At 38.8% G+C, this 25,127-nt stretch overlaps 1 protein-coding gene across 1 annotated transcript; it reads right to left on the bottom strand.

Moving 5' to 3' along the window:
- Positions 1-467: 467 nt before the first annotated feature.
- SAP30 (Sin3A associated protein 30) lies at positions 468-7,302 on the bottom strand. Its single transcript, XM_032298670.1, has 4 exons — positions 6,546-7,302; positions 4,521-4,646; positions 4,016-4,114; positions 468-801 (listed from the first exon to the last, which is right to left on the bottom strand). The coding sequence occupies exons 1-4, from the start codon at positions 6,858-6,860 to the stop codon at positions 679-681; spliced, it is 663 nt and encodes a 220-aa protein (XP_032154561.1). The 5' UTR covers positions 6,861-7,302; the 3' UTR covers positions 468-678.
- Between the last annotated feature and the right edge of the window lie 17,825 nt (positions 7,303-25,127).

The following is a 25,127-nucleotide window of genomic DNA, read 5'->3' as shown; positions in this document are numbered from 1 at the left end:
AGTCACATAAATATCTTTTCTCGAAGACAAAATTTTAAAAAACAACTATTTAATTTTATGTTCTTGTTTCAACTTTCAGCATTATGTTTATCTTTACTGGCAATTAAGTCTTCTCTGGAAGTAGGTGAGTATATAAACTATTTGTTCTTCTTAGTACTCCATCAAGTAATAATAACAACGACAAAAAAAGAAGCTACATTCCAGTAGTTTATTTTTCAAATTTGCTAGCATTATGAAGTACTTTAAAAAAATAATGTTATTTAGAATACCTTCAATTCCAAGTCAGACTGTCCCAGAGAATGCAAATTTTCTATATTTGTTACTTCTCCTTAACCTGTTAATTTTTCGGAAGTTTAAAAAAAAAGGGGGGGGCTACAAAATGAAAGACTTTACATTAAAATCTAAATACTGATCCCTCAGTCAGTTTAAAAGAAAAATCACGTTTCACAAAATAAATACACTGAAGCAACTATAATAGTAATAAACTTTATTTAAAATAGTTTTTAATTTAGGAAAGCTCATTTTAGATGAGTTTCCAACTAATTATTAGAGTCAGAAACAAAGAAAATAAAATCAGAGAAAATCCTCTGTAGAAAAAATACACAAGGAACATTTCTACATGTGAAAAAACCGTAATCAGTGTTAACATCCAAGTTATTACTCTCAATTCCACGTCTCCTAGTGAACACCACTATCAACCTTGAGATCTGATTTGTTCTTGTCATTCTTCACTGAGTAGATGAAATATGTTAAGGTGTCTTTTTCATTCACTGGAATAGACCTAAAGTGGCAACCAACTATCTATAAAGAAAAAACAAAATTAAGGAAATTAAATTTTAGAGATAACAGGTTTCATAAACTAGGTAAAAAATATTGTTTCATCAAAATAAAAAGTGCTATGTGATAAGGGCTATTTCCTTTAAAAATTATATTTAGCAAAATACCAACAGGACAAAAAGTATTTAAGAATAAAATGTTATGAACAAGAGATAGTGTGATTTCAAAGGATCCTTTGGCCTACTCAATATATACATTGATTAGAAAATATATTTTCCTTTTACAGTATTTATTTTAAATTTTATAATTGGGCTGGGTGCGGTAGCTTATGCCTATAAACCCAGTACTTTGGGAGGCTGAGGTGGATCACTTGAGCCCAGGAGTTCAAGACCAGCCTGAGCAACATGACGAAACCCCATCTCCACCAAAAAAAAATAATAATAATAAAAATACAAAAATTAGCTAGGCATGGTAGCGTACACCTGTAATCCCAGCTATTTGGAAGGCTGTGGCAGGAGGATTGCTTGAACTCGGAAGGTGGAGGTTGCAGTGAGTCAAGATCACACCACTGGACTCCAGCCTGGGTGACATAGCAAGACTCTGTCTCGAAAATAAATACATAAATAAAATAAAAATCATAAATTTTACAATTGGAATCTAGAGTAGGGAATAAATATTTTTACTTTTAAACTTTAAATGAGTAAAATAGAAGAGACCATTAAACCTGCAATGGTTTTGATCTTACTGACAGAAAAAGGAGAAGTATGAAGTTGAAAACTTTCAGTAGTAGAGAAACAAACAATAACATATAAATTGTTTGCTGCAAATTATATTCATTCATTCATACATTGGCAGCATTCTTTGGTTAAGGTTCCTTGAAAATTTTTCTGAATAAAAATTAGGAATGGAAAATGAGAAAGAGCTAAATAACATATGAATGAATATAATTTGCAGCAAACAATTTATATGTTAACATAACATATATAACATAAGGCAAAGAAGGATGTTTACCTCTTCCTTGCCTTTTCATTGCACTAACATAACATACATACTGCAATTACTAATAGAAGAATAACAGACTCACCTGGGGGACTGACATGCATATTTAGATTCCAGAAAATAAAATTTCTTAAGAAAAAAGTTCATCCACACAATAATTAAGACACTTAAGGCTTAGTCATACAACCCTGGAATCCCTTAAAACAGGGGTTCCCAACTTTTTTGGCACGAGAGATCGATTTCATGGAAGGCAATTTTTGTAGATTGGGGGTAGGGGGGTTGGTTTTGGTATGAAATTGTTCCACCTCAGATTATCAGGCATTAGTTTCTTGTAACAAGCATACAACCTAGTTCTCTCACATGTGCGCTTCACAAGAGGGTTTGGGCTCCTATGAGAATCTAACGCTGTGGCTATCTGGCAGGAGGTGGAGCTCAGGCAGTAATGCTTGTTAGCCAGTATTCACCTCCCACTCTACCCACCCTTTGCTAACAGGCCACGGCCCAGTACCAGTCCATGGCCCTGAAGGTGGGGACCCCTGTCTTAAAATACATATGCTACATCTGCACAGTCCTTAACCTGTCAATATCTGCATTTCTGATTAAGTAAAATATAACACTTATGGCTATCTCTTAATTATATAAAAAAAAAATGCTCTAGAAATAATATAACTGTTCTTAGAAGGTTACTTTATCAAAAATTTCAGGTTTAATTTATACTTAAATATAACATTTAAAATAATCAGTTCTTTGGTTCTTAATTGTCCCTAAACAAAGGTGCCTTCACTCCATTAGTAGCTATTGAAATATTTTATCATGGTGGGCAATACCTACATTTATGTTACATTAATGTATTATACAACCCGAAAAGACCTTAATCTTTCAAAAGTAAAGAAAAATTAGATCTGTGTTGCCTAACCAAGAAATAAAGAAGAAATTTTAGCTAAATAGTTAATATGTTGGATTTAACAATGTTAAAAAACATTCTCCCAAATAAATGTATCTTCTATTCATATTTCATTTTATTCAATATGCACATTTTAGAATATGTTGGGTAACTACTAAATCCATGCAAAGAACATGAGAAAACTGATTTATATATCTACACTTCTATTTTGTCTAGTAGGCTAAATTTTTTTTTTTTTTTAAGAGAGAGTGTTGCTATGTTGCCCATGGTGACTCAAATTCCTAGGCTCAATCAATCCTTCTAAGTAGCTTCAAGTAAAAATTTTTATTTTAAATATGGTTAAAGTATAAATCTATAAATATCTTAATAAGATGCATAAATTTCGTGGTTCTACTGTATCCGGAGAACATATACACACTCCATTAACTTTTCACAATTCATTGACTGACCAGATGTCCTCTATCAAAGCAAACTACAAGTAAAAGCTTTGGTAAAAGAAAAGCTTTTTCTTCTTCTAGATGTGAAGAAAACATGGATGTCTCTAATAAAACTAACATCAACAAGGACAAATTTTGAAATACTTAAGTCAGCAAATTATAAAAATACTGTTTAGGGGCTGATTTGTAGACCTATTCCACCACTTTAAAAAATAAATTCTAATAAGGACATTTAGGCTTGTTAATTAAATTTTATTATGTCTCAATTAGGTGTTTAAATGTTTACTGGTTAAATGGAATTTTAAACTAATAGATTTCTAAAGTGAGGATTTAAAAAACTCTCATTCAACATTTTGAGGGCCAGGCACAGTGGCTCACACCTATAATCCCAGCACTTTTGTAGGCTGAGGTGGGTGGATTACTTGAAGTCAGGAGTTTGAGACAAGTCAGGCCAACAGGGTGAAACCCCATCTCTACTAAAAATATTATACAAAAATTAGCCTGGTGTGGTGGTGTACACCTGAAGTCCCAGCTAGTTGGGAGGCTGAGGCAGGAGAACTGTTTGAACCTAGCAGGCAGAGGTTGTAGTAAGCCAAGATCATGCCACTGCACTCTAGCCTGGGAGACAGAGCAAGATTCCATTCTCTAAAAAAACAAACAACACATTTTGAAAGCAGGTATCAAAAGGTGCTGTACACAATCTACTGAGTAGTCATTAAAAAAGGAATTTCCTAAGTGGCAGACAAACATTTCTAAACCACTAGATTCTTCCACAATAGATTTTTTAACTTTGTTCTTTCTACCTAAAATGTACATATACTACGTTAATACTTTCATTAGCATTTAATAATCTCTTGGTTGAGCAGATAGTTTAAACAGTTTAAAAACTCATATATACCTCGACAAGTTGTGCTTTATTAAGTCCTGGTCTGGTTGGTAGCTTGAAGTGTCTTTTGTATCTCCTAAGTGTATTCACTTGTAATTGGTATAAATCAACCTACAAAAGATTAACACGCAAAAATTAGTTCATACAATTTGTTGAAAATTTATCATTGATATGTATAACAAACATTTTAACTTCAGCACAATAAAAATTTAATTCCATTATCAAAAAATCCTTTTACATAATCAAACCTATAAATTATTAAACACTTTAATCTTTTGGGGATAAATATAAACAGGTCAAAAAAAAGTTACATGAAGACAGAGCTGTAAAAATTGTCAGTTTCAAATGTAACAATTCCAACTGTGCAAATGCATGTCAACTGGCTATATTTAATTTTGCTTTCATTTTCAGATTTCTCAAATGTTCTAAACACTTAAAAGACTGTTCATATCTTTTTGTAAAGGTTTCAGAATGCACTACTTAGGATTTATATTAATAATAAAAAACTTCCACCTACCTCTGGGGTATCAATATCTTGAACAGGTGAATCACCTCCATCATCATCACTCCCTTTTCTCTTTCTTCTGTTTCGAACACTCTGAATTAAGTTTTTATGATAATCACATATATAAAGATGCCTTGCCTGAAACAGAAAAGTTTCACACACTGCTTATGATTACAGTAAAATATGTCTATGTATTAATAAAACACATATGCCACAGTGAGTTACTAAAAATAAAGACAGTCAAGATGGGTCATTGTTCAGACAATGGAATATTTCTACTTTTAAATCCTATGCCCTGTTAAAACATAAGATGTCTGGAATACTGTCAAAAGGAAGGCAGATGGGGAAGGAGGGGTCAGTGCCATTTCGGGAAGGGAGGGAGGGAGGGGAGAATGATAAATCCCAACCCTCTGGGTTTTGTCATCAAATTGCAGTGAGGGGCCGGTCGCGATGGCTCACCCCTGAAATCCCAGCACTTTGGGAGGGCTGAGGCGGGTGGCCCACTTGAACTCAGGAGTTCTACACAAGCCTGGCCAACATGGTGAAATCCTGTCTCTACCAAAAATACAAAAAAATTAGCCGGCTATGGTGGCACAAGCCTGTAATCCTAGCTACTCAGGAGACTATGGCAGGAGACTCGCTTGAACCTGGTGGGTGGAGATTGCAGTGAGCTGAGATCGCGCCACCGCACTCCAGCCTAAATAACAGAGTGAGACCTTGTCTCTAAATAAATAAATTGCAGTGAGGGTGACTTGAATTAGTTCATGTTGAATTTTTAACTGACAAGGGGAAAGATGATGTTGCCCACACTTTCGCTACTTGATAGTACTTTCTCTACTTAAAGAAGAGCATATTTTAGTAATATAATGTATGCTTTCCAGTCTTTCTAACTTAACACCGAAATTATATTCGACACAAAACCATCCGTTTTTACAAATGAGCCATCGATTTCATATCTTAACTATATTTAAATTTCAGTTATAAACTTTCCTGAATATTAAATCAATGTATTTATCTGTAACACATTTTTCCAAAGCAATCTGAAATTATGCAAGTTCACCTGAAAAGTTTTTCTTGGGTAACACTGAAGAACTGTTTAAACAGGCAAAAAGCGTCACAAATCAATTTTTCAAAAACTTTAATTACATATACTCCTACGAGCTGTTGACTAACATTTTAAACAAACAAGGACTGAGCGAACAGGCTTTTCAATTTACTTCTAAGCTAAGCGCAAGATAAAAATATGCAGGACTTGTGCTAGGTTCTTGAAACCATGTTATTCATTCACCGACAGCCAGAGCTCCCCAAAGTAGCAACGGTTGTTTCTAAAAAAAAAAAAAAACTCATAGATGGTCAAACGAACGGACGTGCAAAAGGAGGAAAGAAGAAATCCTGATGGCTGCCAAGGGGATGGCAAAACCGCAGAGGCTACGTGCTCCCCACGATCGGAGGATCTGCCCTCGGAGCTGACAGCGCAAACGCCGTTTACTAGCCCGGCGCCCCACCAGGCAGCGGGTGAGCTCTGCTTCCCTCTCACTCCGCTCGGAATAAGGAGGCGAACACCTAAAAGAACAAGATATTCCTTGCTCGCGAAGGTCCTCCACTTACCCCTAGACCAGGGGAGTTAGTGCTGCCTCGGGCCAAACACCAGCTCTGGCAGCAAAACAAAGGCCCCTCCATTCCACCAGAGGCTGCCGGGCTGCCAGAAAACTACTCTGGGCCCTTGGTGCGGCGGTCCCCTTTGTTCCGTGTCCCGATCGCAGAGGAGGAGGAAGAGGGAAGACAGCGCGCGGGAGAGACGCAGGCAGCGGGAGGCTGGGAGGCAGGGTGGGAAAGAGGGGAACGCCAGCTTGTGTGTTGTGCGTGTTGGGGAGGCGGTCGGAGTTGCAGCGACTTTGTTGTCTGCCTCCAACCACAGACTCCACGAGTCCGCACTGCAGCCAGGTCGGGGGACCCAGCCGACAACCCGAGCCTTTACCGGGCTCCTGACGCCCCGGGGGCGGGGGGAGGAGGCAGGGCGGTCCCGCCGTGACTTACGCTCTTATCCAGCTCGATCTTCACCTTCTTCTGGGAGATGCTCTTCTGGATCCTCTTGCTGAAGCTGGCGTTGCCCGCTGCCCTGCCGCACCGCTCGCCATCCTCCCGTAGGCAGCACAGTTGCCCGGGGCCGGGCCCTGCCGCCCCCGGGGGCCCCGCCGCTGACACCGCCCCCGCGCCAGGCACCTCTGCCCCGGCGCCAGCGCCGGTCCCATTCCCCGCAGAGGCGGCGGCGGCCGCGGCAGCGACCACCGCAGCCACTGCGGCGGCCGCATCCCCACCGCGGCTCATCTCGTCAGGCGTAAAGCCGTTCATGTCTCCGAGCTTGGAGCGCCGATGCTGACAGAAGTCCCAGCTCTCCTGGCCGCTCCGCCTCTCTCAGCTCCAGCAGCGGCAATTCACTCTGCACGCCAAGTTAGACAGCCGCACAGCCAAACACCAACTGTCCCGGGCCTGCTGGTCTCTGCTGGCACCGGAACAGTGGACACTGCTGAGGGCTGGGACGCGGATTCGAGCGTCTCCTGGAGCCGGGACCCCGCTCACTGTCACATGGGGACTTCAGCAGTTGGACCGCTTTGCCTCCGCCTCCCTCCGGCCCCGGGGCTTGCGCAAGCGCGACGCGCCCCCTCCCGTCCCGCCCCTTTCTTTCTGCCGCGCAGCACCACGGGAATTGTAGTTCTGTGCTATGGAATCAACCTGAGCTCCGCCCTAACCCCTCGCCCTGCGGGATGGAGGAACTACTAATCCTAGCATGCATAGCGCGGCCACGGACCGACTTTTTTTTCTCAGTACCGGGAAAACAGGAGCGTGTGATTGGGGTTTGCAGTGTTTTCTCTGTTTCTCTCTGGAGGTCGGGCTGTGTATAGCTCCTGAGATTTGGTAGAATTGGTATTCAGAGAAGTCACTCGACTCCTGAGGCGAAGCATAAAAGCATGGGGGTGGTGTGGGAAGTAAGTGAGCGTGTGGGGAAAAAAAGTTTCGAGACCGTTTCGCTTTCGTGGAGACACAGTTTTTGGTGTGACCGCGCTTTTGTGGGAAACCCAAACCAAGGAGAACGCAGGAGAATTGGCGCTCTTCGGGTCCTGGAGGTCCCGCCGCTAACACCCCAGCTTGACCAACTATTGAGGCAGCAAATTAATAGGGCACCTACTGGGAGGAAAACGCCCATCCAGACCTCTCAACTATGACAGGCCCTCCTTCCAAAGCCTCAGTGGGGGACCGTTTCTAAATCCTTGCAAGTTCCTGCAAGGGACATGTTTTATTCTTGGGTGCACAGAGTTGGCCTCTTCCTGAAGTGGAGTACGGAACAGTTGACAACAGGACTCCTTTTCGCTTCCACGCCCAACCTTTTCCACTTCTCCCCAAACGGTTGTAGGGAAGGGCGGAGTCATATCATTTAAAAGGAGACTGGAACTCCACCAATACAAAGAGGGCTCGACTGTTCCCAGAAACTTCCCTACATGAGGTCTACCGGGCGCAGGGGGTAGAAGGCGCATTTCCTGAGTCCCTGTGAGTGCTGCAGGCGTTTGTGCGCGCGCGTTTGCATGTATGTGTTCTCGGGCGCGCGCGTGTGTACGTGTGTGTGCGCGCGTACGCGTGTCTGTTAGTGCGGGCCGGCGGGGACGTGCTTGTGGAGGGCGGGGAGAGGAACGGGCGTGTGGCTAATATGAAAGCTGCACCTTTGCTGGTTACCACGCATCATTATTTATCAGTATATGCTGCTTAAACAAAAATACGTTTTTAAAAATATTTTTTAGGCAGTAGGGTTTTTTTTTTTTTTTTTGCAAGTTCTTTTAGTGAATAAATTTAGTGATAAATGATTTTTTTTTTCTTTTGAGACAAGAGTTTCGCCCTGTCGCCCAGGATGCAGTGCAGTGCAGTGGCGCAATCCTACAACCTCCAATCACTACAACCTCCCCCGTCTCGGGTTCAAGCGATTCTCCTGCCTCAGCCTTCCGAGTAGCTGGGATTACAGGCGTGCGCCAACCTGCCCAGATGATCCTTTTAAACGCAAAATGCCATCGACGCAGAAATTCAAAGGTATCCATTGCATCTGTGCACTTGAGTTCTAGGATATGGCAAAGAAAAACAATTTAAATACTACATAAATTCAGCAGGAACAAGATGCTGACTGATAAGTACTTTGTGTACAATCTCCTTAAGTTGCGCTTTCCGGTAGGCTTTTCTCTAGCCATATGCGGCTACTCAGGACTTGAAATGTGGTTGACACGGAAAAACGGAATCATTAATTGAATCTGAATTAAACTAAAAACAAAACAAAACGCTGATGCCCGATTCAGTTGTTGGAACACTTTTAAGTATGTTTGCAACAAGATATATGAATCTGTTTTCCCAACTTAAATTTTATGAACTCTAGCATGTGAATTGAGATGTGCTGTAAGTATATATCAGCTGGATTTTTATTTCTGGAATTAGTACAAGAAATTTTCAAAAAGAATATTGAATCGCACATTAAAAAATTTTATATATGTTTAAATATTTTGGATGTAATGAGTTAAAAAAGATTACAATAATTGTACCTGTTGCATTAGATAACACTGGCTTAAAGTATTATAACACGGTCGGGAGCTGTGGCTCACTCCTGTAATCCCAGCACTTTGGGAAACCAAGGTGAGTGGATCATCCGAGGTCGGGATTTTGAGACCAGCCTGACCAACATGGAGAAACTTCGTCTTTACTAAAAACGCAAAATTAGCTGGGTGTGTGACGCAGGCCTGTAATCCCAGCTACAGGGGAGGCTGAAGCAGGAGAATCACTTGAACCCGAGAGGCGGAGGTTACGGTGAGCTGAGATCGCCCCATTGCACTCCGGCCTGGGCAACAAGAGTGAAACTCCGTCTCAAAAAAAAAAAAAAAAAAAAAGACAACAAAAAATAAAAAACAAAAATTAGCCAGGAGTGGTCGCGCAAGCCTGAGGTACCAGCTACTCGGGAGGCGAATCGCTTGAATCCAGGAGGTGGAGGTTGCAGTGAGCTGAGATCACACCACTGCACTCCAGCCTGAGCGACAGAGCCAGACTCTGTCTCACAAAAAGACAAAACATAACAAAAACTAGAATACCTATTTATTTATGAATATATATGTGTATATATATATATGTGTGTGTGTATATATATATATTTTTTTTATTTTTTATTTTTTTCAAGATGGAGTCTTGCTCTGTCGCCAGGCTGGAGTGCAGTGGCGCAATCTCGGCTCACTGCAATCTCCACCTCCCGGTTCAAGCAATTCTCTTGCCTCAGCCTCCTGAGTAGCTGGGATTACAGACACGCACCACCACGCCCGACTAATTTTTGTATTTTTAGTAGAGACGGGGGTTTCACCATGTTGGCCAGGATGGTCTCAATCTCTTGACCTTGTGATCCGCCCGCCTCGGCCTCCCAAAGTGCTGGGATTACAGGCGTGAGCCACCGTTCCTGGCCTGGATATATTTTCTTAAGTGATAAAAATGAGAACATACGGATGGATGGATACATCCCAACTTCAGGGTGATGCTCATCTCCAACGAAGGAGGCCAAGGAATTTGTATATCATGTCAAAGTAAACATAAAATATAAAGAGTTGAATTTCTAAATTTAATGGTTTTTTGGGGAAGCAAGAATTGCAATTCAGGACATATTCAGAGACTGGGTGGTCTTTGGTATGTCAGAAGAACAAAGAGAAAATCAAGAGTTTTCTTAGAAAGAGAAATGTTACTCCTGTTTTGAAAGAATGCTCATTGGCGCCATTAAACGTTTGGAAAGCTGGGAAGCGCTGATTGGTGAGTGATAGGGGTAGGTGAAACCAATCTTAGTCATTGCAGATTGTTTTAGCAACTACTCGGTAAAATTGGTCTTAGAGGTACTGCAGGCCGTTTTAGCAGCTGGGCTGTAAAAAACTTAATTATTAATCTTTGAGCTGTATGCCCAGATTGCTTTTTCCTCTGGTCCCTCAATTCTGACTTAGTTGAATGTAACAAGAATGATCCAGATTGTATGATCAATTTTCACACCGGGAATGGCTTAAAGATGGTTCCTTCTGAATCTTAAAGTTTTTATTTACTAAAAATATCTGAAACATTACAGTGGGATGTTGAATTTTCATATTTTTCTTGTACATTTATGTATTTTTAAAATAATTCATGATATTGTTTGGTTCTTGTGCTTAAAAGCTTATAATCTATCTTCTGCAAAATGTGACCAAATCATGTAAATTCAGTAGGAAAAAGATGCTGACTGATAAGTACGTTGTGTATCTCCCTAAGCTGCATGGTATGTATAGTTGTCAGTTTCCTATGAAATTTACTCAAGTAAAGAACTGTAACTATGCCCCTTTACACACAATACAGTGGTTGTAAAAAGATCCTATTAAACAGTCACTTCTTACATACTAGAATCTTTTCTAGGCCCTGGAGACACAAAAATAATTGAGAGGGTCCTAGCTATTTTGGAGCTCCTTGTCTGGTAGGGCACACAGGTAGCTTAACAAGCATATAATACAAACCTCAATAAAATTAGAGAGAAAGTACAGACATAGCGCATAGGAGGAAATGATTCCTTTCTGGCAATTAGAAAAGATTCCTGGAGTAGGGGACATGTTAATTCTCACTGCCAGATTTAAAGTATGTCTTCAGTGAATTTATTTGTTTAGATAAATTTTTACAACAACTATGCTTTATTTCTACAAATCTTCATATTTAGGGCAGATATAAGAACTCCTTGATTTGAGTCTAATTCAAAGTCAAGGTTGGAATCAGGTTTTGGGGGCTTCAAGATTATACAATCTGAAAGGTCTTTTTAAAGAAGTATATAAAATTATGAATGCAAAATTAGTTACATATCTTTATAAGGGCCTGTCCAAATGAGGGACTCTGAAGCTTGAATTCGTTAGCTTCATGGTAAATCTATCTCAGAGTAGACTACGTGAAAAATATAGATTTATGAAACCTTAATTATAGGGGAGTTGTTCATATCAACAAAATAGTCTTTGCTTTCTAAAATGGTTCAAAAATGATTCTTAAAAAAGTATGTATCCCTGCTTCCCTTCCCTATAGGCTTTTAACATAACTGCATTTTTCTGACTTTAATTTAAAATAAGTGACTGAATAATTTTAATTTACAAAAACATACAAATTGACCAATAATCCCAACATGAACACATTAGAAAATTTAGATAATACAAAAGGTCATATGAAAAACAAAAGCCTGTTTACCTCATTTTCTCAAATCGTTGTCCCTTAAGGCAACCAATGTTTACAGATTCTTGTGTTTCCATCTAGAAAAAAATTATATGCATGTACTAGTATATACATTTCTATATGTGAATAATTCTCAATTTTTACACTGGAAGTTCATTGTTTTACACCACCTTTCCTTTACCTAGTTTTAAACTCAGCAGTCATACAGAAAATTGTATAAAGCATAAATGCCCAGTTAAGCAGTGCTGTGGCTTCAATGTTTGTGTATGTCCCCTCCCAAATTCATTTTGAAACTCAATCCCCAATGCAATGGTACTAAGAGGCGGGGCTTTTAGGAGGTAGTTAGGCCACAGGGGTTCCACCCTCATGAATGGGATTAGTGCTTTTCATAAAGGCACTAATAAAGAGATAGAGGGAGAGGATTTACCCCTTCCATCGTTTTCACCATGTGAGGATGCAGCAAAAGGCACCAGCTTGGAAGCACAGAGCAGCCTCCACCTGACACCAAGATCAAATCTTGATCTTGAAATTCTCAGCCTCCAGTACCTTGAGAAAATAAATTTCTGGTTTTTATGAATTACCCAGTCTCAACTATTTTGTTAGAGTGACACAAATGAACTGAGACAAGCAGTTACGGTAAAATACATGTCCATATAGCTGCTATCCACGTCAGGAAACAGAACATTGCCAAAAGGGCCAGCTTCACGGACTTGGAGTGACACAAGGCCCCAAGCCCAGAAGCCAACACTCTCTACTCTCCTACTCCTCCATCCTGCTTGAGGTTTAATGCCCTGCAGTCACCATCATGTAATTATCAATAATTTTGTCTTTGAATTTGTGTTTTATAAGTGAAGAATCAATGGGACAATACATTGGTTCAGGCAACGTAGGCCTCTTGCCACCTCCCTTCCTCCCCAGAATGAGTTCTGGCTGCTCACTCTCTCCACTCCACCCCACCCCACCCCACCCTCTACTCTGGCAGTGGTTTAGCAGGAGGTACTGGGCAGGAAGTGTCTGGTTGAGGTGTAGGATCCTCTCCATTTCCTCTGAACCAGGGGTCAGGCCCCTAGCTCCTATGAAGGTCAGTTTGGGAGTGCCACATTAAAAAGCAATTAAGAAAACACCGTGGGAGGAGGAGAGAGAGGGAGGGAGAGAAAAAAGATGTTTGTTCTGGACCCCACAAATTATGTAGCTGGCCCTGACTGACAACATGCCAGAAAGCCACCACCTGCCCCTTCATCATAAACCCCATCTCCCAGCTAGCAGGAGCAGCTATCTTGACTTCTATTGTATTTGTTATCTTGTTTTTCATTATAATTTTGCCACATAGTTCTTCAACTCTTTTTAAAGTTTTTCTTGTTTTTGAACTTTATATAAGTAGGCTCATATACTTTATATTGTTTTCTTTGGGTTCATTCACTCTGTTTTTCAAAGGTCTACTTGTATGTCGTTTAATTCTCTCTCTTCATTATGGTATGAATAAACTAAATTTGTCCATTCTATTGTTGATGGACATATGGGTTGTTTCCAGTTTAGGGCTATTAAAAGCAATTTTGCCCTGAACATTCTTATTCTTGTACATATATCCTGATACATATATGACTGCATGTCAGTAAGATATACACGTTGTTAAATGGAGTGAGAACTTCCACCTCCTTGCTTATATATATAAACAGAATTGCTGAGTTTTAAGGTAGGCATAGCTTCCACTTTGCTACTTCTAAACTTTTACACTTCCATAAGCAATATATGAGAGTTCTGTATCTTTCCCTACCATTTAATATTGTTATACTTTCTAAAAAGATCAAATAGGTATGTGTGGCATCTCACTGTGGTTTTAATTTGAACATTCTTAGTTACTAATGAGATTATTTATTAATTGGTCTTTTGGATATCCTGTTTGGAAGTTCCTATTTAGGTCTCTTACCTATTTTCTATTGGGATTGTGTATTTTCTGCTGATTTGTAGTAATTCTTTATGTTTTCTGAATAACAGCCTTTTCACAATTTTACATATTGCAGACATCTTTTCCTACTTAATAATTTGCCCTTTGACTCTGCAGTGGCAACTTTTGTTTAAAGTCTTTTAATGAGGAAAAAATGTATCTATCTTTTCTTTTCTAGCTGATGATTTTTGTGACTTAAGTAACAGTTCCTTATCCCCAAATCATGAAGATGTTTTTCTACATTATCTTCTAAAAGCTTCATTGTATTGCTTTCCCATTTAAGGTTATGATTGATTTTTGTGCACAGTGGTTGAGGTACAATTTTATTTTGTATATGCTACCCATTTGACCAAGTACCATTCACTGGGAAATCTATCCATATCCCATTCTTCTAAAGTGTCACCTTTATCATAAATCAAGTATGTGTATATATGTATAGGTCTGTTTCTGAAGCCTAGTCTTTCCATTGTTCTTTGCCAAGACCACACTCTTAATTATAAAAGTCTTTTAGAAAAGTTTTGATAATCCAGAAGTATAGATCTTCTACCTTATTTTTGTTTTCTCAAAAGACAGATGTGGTTATTCTGGACCCTTTCTATTTCCTTATACATTTTAGAATCAGCTTAAATTCCAGAAAAAAGAAAAACCAACCAAATGAACAATAAAACAACAACAAAAAAACTTTTTGTCTTTCGGATGATATTGCATCAAATCCATACATTAACCTGAGAGACAAGAGACCTCTTCAACATTGAGCCTTCCAATCATGACTGTCAATTCATTTAGGTCTTCTGTAATGTTTCTTAATAGAATTTTATTTGTTACTTTGCAGTAGTTTCACTGATCTTTCATTAGATCTCTTTATATGTCCTTGATATTTCTGACAATATTGTAAATATCATCTTTTAAATATTTCATGTTCCTTTTTTGTTGCTTATATATATGTAAAATAAACTAATTTTTCCAAACTAATTTTTATATCCAGTAACCCTACCAAAATTTCTTATCCATAAAAATATAAATGTGTATTTGTGTGGTTGTCAATGTACTCAGTCATACCCTTTTCAAATAGTGAGTTTTTGTTACTTCATTTCTTATTCCTTTTTTTCTTTTGCTACTACAGGGTCAGGACTCTAGAACAACATTAAAAATAAGTGGTATTAGCAGGCAAAAATGTCTCATTTCCAGTTTCAAAAGAAAGGCTTTTAGTGTTTCACTGTGTATCACATCTGATACAGAATTTTGGTTTTTCATCTAAGTTTTATGCCAATTTACATGCTCATAACATCCTCATGTTTTTAAGGTATGCAAGATCTGAACCAGTGTCCCTCTCTTCATTCTTAGTATCAATTATTAGTGCTCTCTCTTTTGTTAATCAGTCTCACCTGTGTTCTATCAATTTTGTTAGGCTTTTCAGAGGAACTACTTGAGTTTTGTACATAGTTTTTATTGTATTTTTTTCTATTTAAATTATTCTATTTTTTATTTCTACTTTCTATTTTGCTGTCTTCTGCTAACTTCTTTACAAATATGTACATAAAAAGCTATACATTTCTCCATCAATACTGTTTTAACTGCATCATACAACTCTTGATATGTAGTATTACAATTGAATTTAAAACATCATCTAATATCTCTATGATTTTTTGATGCATAGATTTAGAAGCAGGATTCTCCTTTCCTTCCTTCCTCCCTCCGTCCTTCCGTCCTTTTCTTCCTTCCTTTCTTTCTTTCTCTTTTCTCTTTTTATCTTCTTCTTTCTTTCCTTTCTCTGTCTCTCTCCTCCTCTCCCTCTGTCCCTCTCTTCCTCTCCCTCTGTCCTTCCTTTCGTCCCTACCTCCATCTTTCTTTTTTTCTTTTCTTTCTTTTGAGATAGGGTCTCACTCTGTTGCCCGGGCAGGAGTGCCGTGGCACTATCACTGCTCACTACAGCTTCAACCTCCCCAGGCTCAGGTGATTCTCTCACCTTAGCCTCCTGAATAGCTGGGACTACAGGTGCAGACTACCATGCTCAGCTAAATTTTTTTGTATTTTTTGTAGAGACGAGGTTTCTCCATGTTGCTCTGGCTGGTCTCCAGCTCCTGGACTCAAGCCAACTGCCAGCCTCCCAAAGTGTTGGGACTACAGGCATGAGCCACGGCACCTGGCCTAGAAGTTGGTTTCTGAATTTCCAAACATATGAAAGTAACATTATCCTTTCCTTATTGATTTCTAACACATATAAATTGTCACTTTAGATTCTGTATGATTTAAATCCTTTAAATTTTATTGAGGTGTTCTTTTTAACTTATCTTCCAGTTACTCATCTCTTTAGGTGTCCCTAACCTGCTCTAAAATTCACCCATAGTCTTTGTACTTTTAGTTATTATATTTTTTAATTTTAGAATTCCTATTTGGTTCTTTTAAAATCTTGAATGTCACTTTTTATGATTTCTAGTTCCTTGACAAAATTTATATGCTTGACTTTTTCTTTCATGAACATAGTAAGCATGGTGGTTTTTAGACTTATTAAGTCTGTTTCTTTTGTCTATTGCTTCTCCTGCTGGCTGACTCATGCTTACTCTTCCTTTATCCATTATCTTTGATTGTTTGCAGTTCATTTTATTGGAAAAATTGATTTAATGTAAACAATTTGAAGCATTGGATGATGTTATGTTCCTACAGAGAGGAGCTTCGTTTCTTTCCATTGGGTGCTAAAGGGTGCCAATAGTCCTGAATCAATGCTTGAGGATTCCTGAGCCAACTAGATCATTCTAGTTCATCTCCCCGCTTTTGGCCTAGGCTTCCTGGGGTCCTATCTCAGAGTAGGAGGTGTTTCCCTAGGGTTACCACCATCAAGGTATACTGGACTCCAACCCTACATCCAAGTGACTACCATATGCTTAGTTCTTCCTCTTACTTCCTATTTTAAGTCACTTGGTTATAAATAATACAGTATATAGTAAAACAAATCTGCATTCTGATACTATTTACAGTCTAACATTCTGCTCAGCATGTCTCTGTGTCTTCTACTTTGATTTTGTTCTCATCAGAGAGTGAGGCATACAAAAAGATGCAGACGTAGTTCCCAGGTAATGCTGGAACTTTCCCTGGGTACAAAATTATTTGTGTCTGACTACCAAAATAGACTGTTAGTAATCTTCAAAAAGAAATTAAACATAGATTAAAATCTCCAGGACCAAAACGAGAATTCTTATAACATTTCCTCACTCATAATCCACCTGGATTGGAACAGTATCTTCTCAAACACTTCTGTACGGTGTTCCAGCTGTTTGGGTTCAGGAGAAACATTTTAACTAACCATATTCTTTTTAGTATACCAGAATAAAATGTTGAAAGCACCTCACTGAGGTGTTTTCATTTTAATTAAAAAAAAAAAAAACTACACTGTATACTGCAAATGATTATCTATAAAAGCTGCTTTGGGATATTACCTTCTAGTTATAGCTTTGGTGTCGCTGCAGATGTGAACATCTACATAACTGACTCTAAGTGGGCTACTGACAACTATAACATTCTTCTTCATTATCTGAAGCCAATCATCAGAGAACTTTCAGAGAATTTCTTCATATTTTTTTGAAAATATGGAACAGGAATGAATTATATTAGCATTCTAAAAGAATATGAGGTATGCTTAGTTTTGAAACTTTTCTTCTCCTGAAATCTATCCAGAGCAACCAAGAAAATGAAAATAAATTCACAGAAACTGAACTTTCAGCAAATAGCTAAGAAAACTCCAAAACTCCAAAATTAAATGTGAGTGCTGTAATAGACAACTGAGGACAGCAAACCCACATAGGAAATCAAGACAACATTATAGGAAAGTACTGGAAGTGGGGAAGGAGTTTAGTAGTGGCTGTACCCTAAGAACAAATTGCTGTAAATAAGGCTGAGACTGAATAGGGTCCAAACATTGGGGAGGGAGAGAGAGAAGGACAGAAAGTGCCCAATCAGAAATAGCATATCTTAGAAAGCACCAGTAAAATAAGTTCTAAAAGCAATATCATCATCTTAGAAGGCAAGATTTGTGTCTCTGCAGCCTGTGAATAAATCAGGAAGCCCAGGATTGTGTGTAGAAGCTCTTTAGAACCAGGTTCAGTTCTGAGAGGCAGAGTAGGTATTCAGTTGCCATAGTTTAAGAGTTGTCTGGCCGGGCGCGGTGGCTCAAGCCTGTAATCCCAGCACTGTGGGAGGCCGAGGCGGGTGGATCACGAGGTCAAGAGATCGAGACCATCCTGGTCAACATGGTGAAACCTTGTCTCTACTAAAAATACAAAAAATTAGCTGGGCATGGTGGCGTGTGCCTGTAATCCCAGCTACTCAGGAGGCTGAGGCAGGAGAATTGCCTGAACCCAGGAGGCGGAGGTTGCGGTGAGCCGAGATCGCGCCATTGCACTCCAGCCTGGGTAACAAGAGCGAAACTCCGTCTCAAAAAAAAAAAAAAAAAGAGTTGTCTGCTATAGTAACAGAAGAGGGAGCCCTCGAGAGATGAATTTTATAAAGCTATCCTGAATTTTCTTTTCACCTCCTGTTAATAGTACAGGAGAATTTCACCAATTTAAATTCAAAGATTATGAAAGTCATATGCAGAACATCTATTCAAAATGGGAAAACTGTGAAACAGAGTAGCACAATTTTCCTGCAGAAGATGAAAATTTGCCAGAAAATGCTTGTCATAAAACAAATGAAATGTATAACTCAATCTTCCAACATGAATTTGAAAAACTTAATGAAGCAATCACAGTTTCACAAAAAGTAATATATTTGACTCAGCAGGGAGTCAGACAATAAGTCATTAATATCTATTTTTATAAGAATATATTCAGAGAATTGATTATTTTGGCGTTTTGGAAGTGTGTAGCAAAGAGTAAAGCTTATCCAAAATGAAGTCTGGCCTTTACCCTCATATCCTAGGAGGTGATCTCTAGGAAGAGGGGCTTTGTTTTCCTGGGTGCCTTTAGCTACACTGGGTGGCGTAAGAACGTGACTTAGGATGTGGGCCGTGGGCCATGAGATAGCCAGTCTACCTCCAGAGGGGTTGGAAACTAAAATTTCCTGGACTCTGATCTAAGCACCAATTCTCTTGGCTGATTTTAATCAGTATCCTTTTTTTTTTCCTTTTACAGACAGACAGACACACACACACACACACACATTTTAAAAAGATGGGGTCTGTGTTGCCCAGGTTGATCTTGAACTGCTGGCCTCTAGCAATCCTCCTACTTTGACCTCCCAAAGTGCTGGAATTACAGATGTGAGTCACCGTGTCCAGACAGTATCCTTTTGTTGTAATAAACCGTAACCAAGAATATAATAGTTATTAGTGAGTTCTCTTGGTCCTTCAAGTAAATTAGCAGACTTACGGGTGGTCCTGGGAACCCTGAACTCTTAAGTTGGGGCCAGAGTGAAGGAGATCTCTTGTGAATTGCTCCCCTAAATTTGCAGGAAATTTTTGAAGTTTTGCTACAAAATATGTGATCAGATTTTATAAATCTTGCCTGTTTCTAAGGTATATTTTGGGTTTGTAAACAACAGACCTCATTGAGTAGATATGTGCACTATTGTTTGTGTGTTTCTGATAATTTTTCTTGTAAAACCAATAATCCCTGCTACACTTATTTTAATGCTATGTTATTTTTAATATGGATAATATATTTGAGCCATAAAAAGACCTGTTTTCCCTGTGTGTGAATGAATGTGTATTAAAGACATTGTTCTGATAAGTAAAAAGACAAAATAATTATGTCTTTTTTTTGTCATTGGCACCTAAAATTTACAATTCAGTCTGACAACAAGAAATGTCACCCTTATGCCCTGCAACAGTAACTTTAGAATCTGGATGTAACAAGAAATTAATTTTCTTTAATTATTTTTCTCTTCGTAGCTTATGTTTAGTCACTTCAGCCACTCTCTATGTCTTCCATTCCATAAAATCCTATTGCCTTTCCTTCCTACCCGCCTGGTGAAACTTAGCCCTACTTCAACCTAATCTTAGTTGACTGCCCCTTCCTCCACAGTGCTTCATACAGGTCCTTCTGCCCATCCCTAGCTAGTTTTGAATCATCAATACTTTCTCTGACGTCCGATTCCACCATCTATCCCCTCATTTTCACCAAAGACCAACTTGCTATTTAACAAAGAAAATTGAAGCTAACAGTCAGCAATTCCTTGGGGGCCTCAGGACTAGCAACAAAACAATCTGCATTCTCACAAATCTTTGCCTCTTCAGTGGAAGAGGGAAGAATCCTTTTATTTGTATTCTGGATTTCATTACCTCTCATCTCTCTAGGTTTTTTGTTCCATTAATTATCCTCCCACTCTCCTATATCTTCAGTCTCTTCCTGCAACCTACATTTTGCTCAAATTTCTCCCATGTTAAAACAAACCCCCTATATAAGCCATTACCCTCCCTTAACTTTAAGAGGCAGTCTAGATATTTACGTAAGCCTTTGCGTTCCCTTCATAGTCAAGCTGCTTAGAAGGCTAGTCTATATCTATTTTCACTTCTTTACTTCTAATTACTTCCCATGCTTAACACTCTTCTTCCATCCTCTCCCTTCCTGCATTGCTTACCATTATCTACAGGATAAAGTCTGAGCCCTTTATAAATTGGCATTTGCCTATCTCTATAGCCTCCTCACCTTGTATTTTACTTATGCATTACTGAGCCATCCAGATCACACAACACTCTTTAAAGCATTTGTGCTTTTGCACATGCTCTTTCCTCCTTCCACAGTCATGTTTTTCACTTACACTAAACACTCTATTTGTCCTTCAAACCCTACTCTGGAATCACCGTTTTTCTCCCGAAAGCATCCTCTTAGAAATTTGAGAGACGCATGTAAATAGTACTAGCACCCCTCATCTGAGTTTCGAACCAATTTTTATGTAAGACTGGCAGGTGGAGAACCATGGCACCTCCTTTATTACTAATAAAGTTGAGGCTGGGGAATGCAGCTCCTCTCCTCTTTATGAAATAATAATGAACCCCCAAAACAGGCAGACCTACCCATTAAATCATAGGGAGAGCTGGAAAGCCAAAGGCGATCTCTCTTTTATGCCATGGCACAAAAGTAAGCAGAATATGTGCAGTATGGGAGGGCAGGCTAATTCCCCAAGGAGAGAAGAGGAGACTGGAAGAGTAATGCCAGTTTTCTTCCCAAATTTAAATTAATAATCGTACTTATTTAGGGCAGGAGTGAGTAGGGGAACTGAGTGAGATAAAGAAGAATTTCCCCACTCTACTTGCCATTCTTTAGATTTTCTTCTATAAACCCACTAAGCTTAAATACTAAGCCTAGAGTCCTCCCAGGATGTGGTTATCCTCTTTGGGAGCTCAGCAGTTGACCAGGAAAATTTTTCTCCCACATTCAGAAGTCAGCCTGCTCCTCAATCCTAATCTCCACTCTTTTGAACAACGTATACGGTATAACTAACTCTGTTCCCCGGAAGGCTCTGAAGTGGATCAAAACAAGACATTAATTGGAGCAACTTCAAAAATACTCGATGTTCAAGGCTGAATATTATTCTCCTTTCTGCTTCAAATAATATCTAGTCAGTTGTACACCATAGTAAGCAGAGAGTCTTTAATGACTTCAAATTAAAACATAAAGTTATTCTGATAATAAAATATATAAAATCATTTCAATAACAAAATACTAACAATACACAGATGTACCACATTTAAATACAAACCACCTCCCATTTTCAAATTCCAAATGAAAAATTAAAGTGCAACAGTTAAAACCCCTGCAATCAAGCCCTGATCTTTAAGAGGCAGCTCCCCTAACTGCCCTTACAAAATCAATCTATGCCCTCAGAAACCCTCAAGTAGTTTCCTAGATCCTGATTCCTTTTAAGGAGCTGTTCTAATCTGCCCATTGAAATCTTCTCTCTTCTATTAGATTTCTTTGGGACTCAATCATTTTTCCGACATAATAACCATAAAGACATTTTCCCATGTTCTAGTGCTTTAAGGACATTTAGACACAGATGCATCTGCACTTCTCTTTTATATGTGTCTATCTTGGACTTTAAGATCTTATTTCCGTTTCACATCTTTCTTTCTGTCCTTCCAAAAGCTCTCTTCCCAAAAGGTCAGATGTTCTCTTAAGAAAACCTCTTTCTTCTTCAAGTGCAATCAGCCTGCCAACCTTCATTTTGTTTTTATTCCGTTGCTCCTGTTCTAAAAAAAAGACCAAAGCACACTTTTCAAGCCACCCTATCTTCTCCATGATTTCTTTTTTATTTTATCTCATTTTTTTAAAGACAAGGCCTTGCTCTGTCACCTAGCCTGGAGTACAGTGATGATGATAGCTCACTGCAGCCTTGAACTCTTGGGCTCAAGTAATCCTCCCTCCTTAGGTAGCTGAGACTACAGGTATATGCCAACATGCTTGGCTAATTAAATTTTTTTTTTTTTGTAGGGGGAAAACAGGGTCTTGCTATGTTGCTCAGTCTGATATCCTTGATTTCTTAAACACACTTGATTCCTAAAGACAATTTTCGAAGCACAATCTTTTAAATTGCCTTTTAATCCTTTGTTTTGCAGTAATTCCATCAAGCTGTTTCTCTACTCCAACGCCAAAAGACGTATAGCCTTTATAGTGAGAACCCCCATTATTTGATAATAAAAATAGATTACGCTTCCATGAATAAAGTTACTATTTGAGTACAACATGACAGATAAAGCCATGGTCAGAACATAGGAGATTAACAAATTAAAATCAGCCTGATAGGGAGTGACCCTGAAGAGCTTGTGAGCAATCCACATGAATCCTAGAGGTTTGTACAATACTTACACAGTTTCTTCCTTTGGTCTTATAGGTAGACAAAAACAATATACAAATGGATAGGATTTTGCTTATCCACACTGTCTAACTAGGCCTAGCAGTAATAATTTAAAGCTAAAACATTCATGCTTTGTAACACACATGAAACTGAGGTACAGTTGAGTCTTGCCTTGTAGACCTAGCTGAAAAATGTAGTATAAGCAGCAAATAATTAATCTGCCTCTCATGGCTCTTTTCCCTATGATGATATCTTTTTTAAATTAGGGCCTGCACATGCTGTGGACATCTGCTGGTTTTGTAGGGGCTACACACTCACAAGAGATCTAAGGTGCTGCTGTGTGCTCTCCGAGATCTTGTGTCTGCCAAGGTCCTCCTTGCCTTCTATTTTCTAAGGTCTCTTAAGTCTTTGTAGGTTTGTGGAGCCTAGTCTGATCTACAAAGCAGGGGTTTTGCTTACTTAGGCCAGCCAGTAAGGCCCATCTGTGTTTTCTGGCACTTACCTGTTTTGTTTTGTTTTTTCTTTTTTTTTAAGATAAGGTCTTGTTCTGTTGCCCAGGTTGGAGTGCAGCAGCATTATCACAGCTCACTGCAGCCTGGACCTCCTAGACTCAAGTGATTCTCCCACCTCAGCCTCCCAAGTAGCTGGGACTACAGGAGCAAACGACCATGCCTGGATAATTTTTTAAAAAAATGTTTTATAGAGATGAGGTCTTACTGTGTTGTCCAGGCTAGTCTTCAACTCCAACTCCTGGGCTCAAGCTATCCTCCCACCTCAGCCCCCAAAGTGCTGGGACTACAGGTATGTGCCACCATGCCCAGCCTCAACTGCTTTTTAGAGGCTCCTTGTTGAGATTCATGCATGTTTACTTAGGGCTAGTGGAGCCCTTTAAAAACAGCTATTGGTCTATTATTATAAATTTCAGTCATCCACCAAAGTGAATGAATTCATGAGACCTAAGATTTAAAGACACCTACAGACAGCACAGCAGTTAAAAGCAAACTGTGTAGCTGTAAAAAAATCTGTCAGATTGCAGAATAGAAGCCTCAAAGACCAAGGTCAAGAATTCACATGGTTTGTGCTCACAAAAGCACTATAAAAATTTAAAGCTACTTACACAGCTGACTCCAAAAGTCTCAGTCCCTCTGTGTGCTTGATCTCCCATCCACCTCCTTTTTGTTGTCTTATTTCTTGATGATTTTGGCTAATGCACCAGATGTTATGACCATACAGAAGCTCATTAAATAATATGAAGCAATTGAGAAATAAGACCAAAGACATCACATATAAAGAGTAAACATCCCCTCTATTACTGATGAAATAAATATTAGAGAATTGACCTATTCAGCAGGCAAGTGAACTTTCTAATACTAAACCCCCGGATTAGAGAGATTAATCTTTCAACCAAAGGCCATATTCACAATGAACTTTGAAAAATAACACATGGATGAAGAGAACAGAATGTGTGATTCCTGAAGGCAGCTTGCTCCTCATGGCTGGCTGGACTATATATATCCAATTTCTTTTCTCAAACTCACTACTTAAAGCATTCACTCCAACTCCCCTGTGAGCTGTTACAAACATTGCTGCTATAAACATTCCAGCATATGTTTACTGAATTATATTTATATACATATGCATTTCTGTGAGTGTAGACTTAGGAGTAGAGTTTTAAAGACATAAATATGTCTACGACCAGCTTTAGTAGATGCAAATGATTTTCCAAAGTGGTTGTAACAATTTAGACTTTCACCAGCATTGCATGAGAGTTAAATGCTCAATATCCTTGCCAACTCTTTTATAGTAGTTTTTAAAGTTTTATCCCTCCTGGTGGTATGTAGAGGTATCTCATTACAGTTTTAATTTATATTGATTATTATTAAACATATTTTTATGTTTATTAGCCATTTACATGTCCTTTTTATAAAATGCCTACTCAAGCCTTTTTGACTATTTTATACAAATGATGTATTTTTCTTATTGATTTGTGGGAAGTCCTTATATTTTCTGGTTATGAGATCTTTATTGGATAGATGTATTGCAAATATCTTCTCCCACCCTAGGGTTGGCCTTTTCATACCCATAATCATGTCCTCTGATGAACAGAAGTTCTCTACGTTTTAATAAAGTCTAATTCATTAATATTTTTCTTTTAGGTTAGTGCTTTCTGTGTCCTGTTTAAGAAAATTTTTATCTCCTGGAATGATCCTGAAGATATTCTCCTCTGTTATCCTCTAGAAGCTTCAGTGTTTGTCTTTTACATTTAGGACTATCATCTACCTAGAACTGTTATTTGTATATGATGTGAAGAAGTCATTCAATTTAAATTTTTCTGTGTGGGTTTCCAATTAGTCTAGCACCATCTATTAAAAAATATCATCCTTTCCCAACTGTACTCTACTATGAGTCATAAATTGACTTTCTTAATTGTGTGAGTCTTTTCTGCTCCCTTGGTCTGTATGCCTATAGTCTCACCAATATCACAAAGCTTAACTATTGCCACTTTATGATAATCTTGATATCCAGTATCTTGATATCTAGTCTTGCAACTTAGTTGCTCTTCAAGATTATCAGCTTTTCTTGGCCCAATGCATTTATACACAAATTTTAGAATCAGCCACATTCCTAAAAACTTTCTGAAAATTATATTA

The sequence above is a fragment of the Sapajus apella genome, unplaced genomic scaffold (assembly GCF_009761245.1).
Source record: "Sapajus apella isolate SASKATOON/1434 unplaced genomic scaffold, GSC_monkey_1.0 scaffold39, whole genome shotgun sequence".
In the NCBI taxonomy this organism is placed as follows: Eukaryota; Metazoa; Chordata; class Mammalia; order Primates; family Cebidae; genus Sapajus; species Sapajus apella.
Note: the sequence above shows the minus strand (reverse complement) of the source record. Positions and strands in the feature narration are given on the sequence as shown.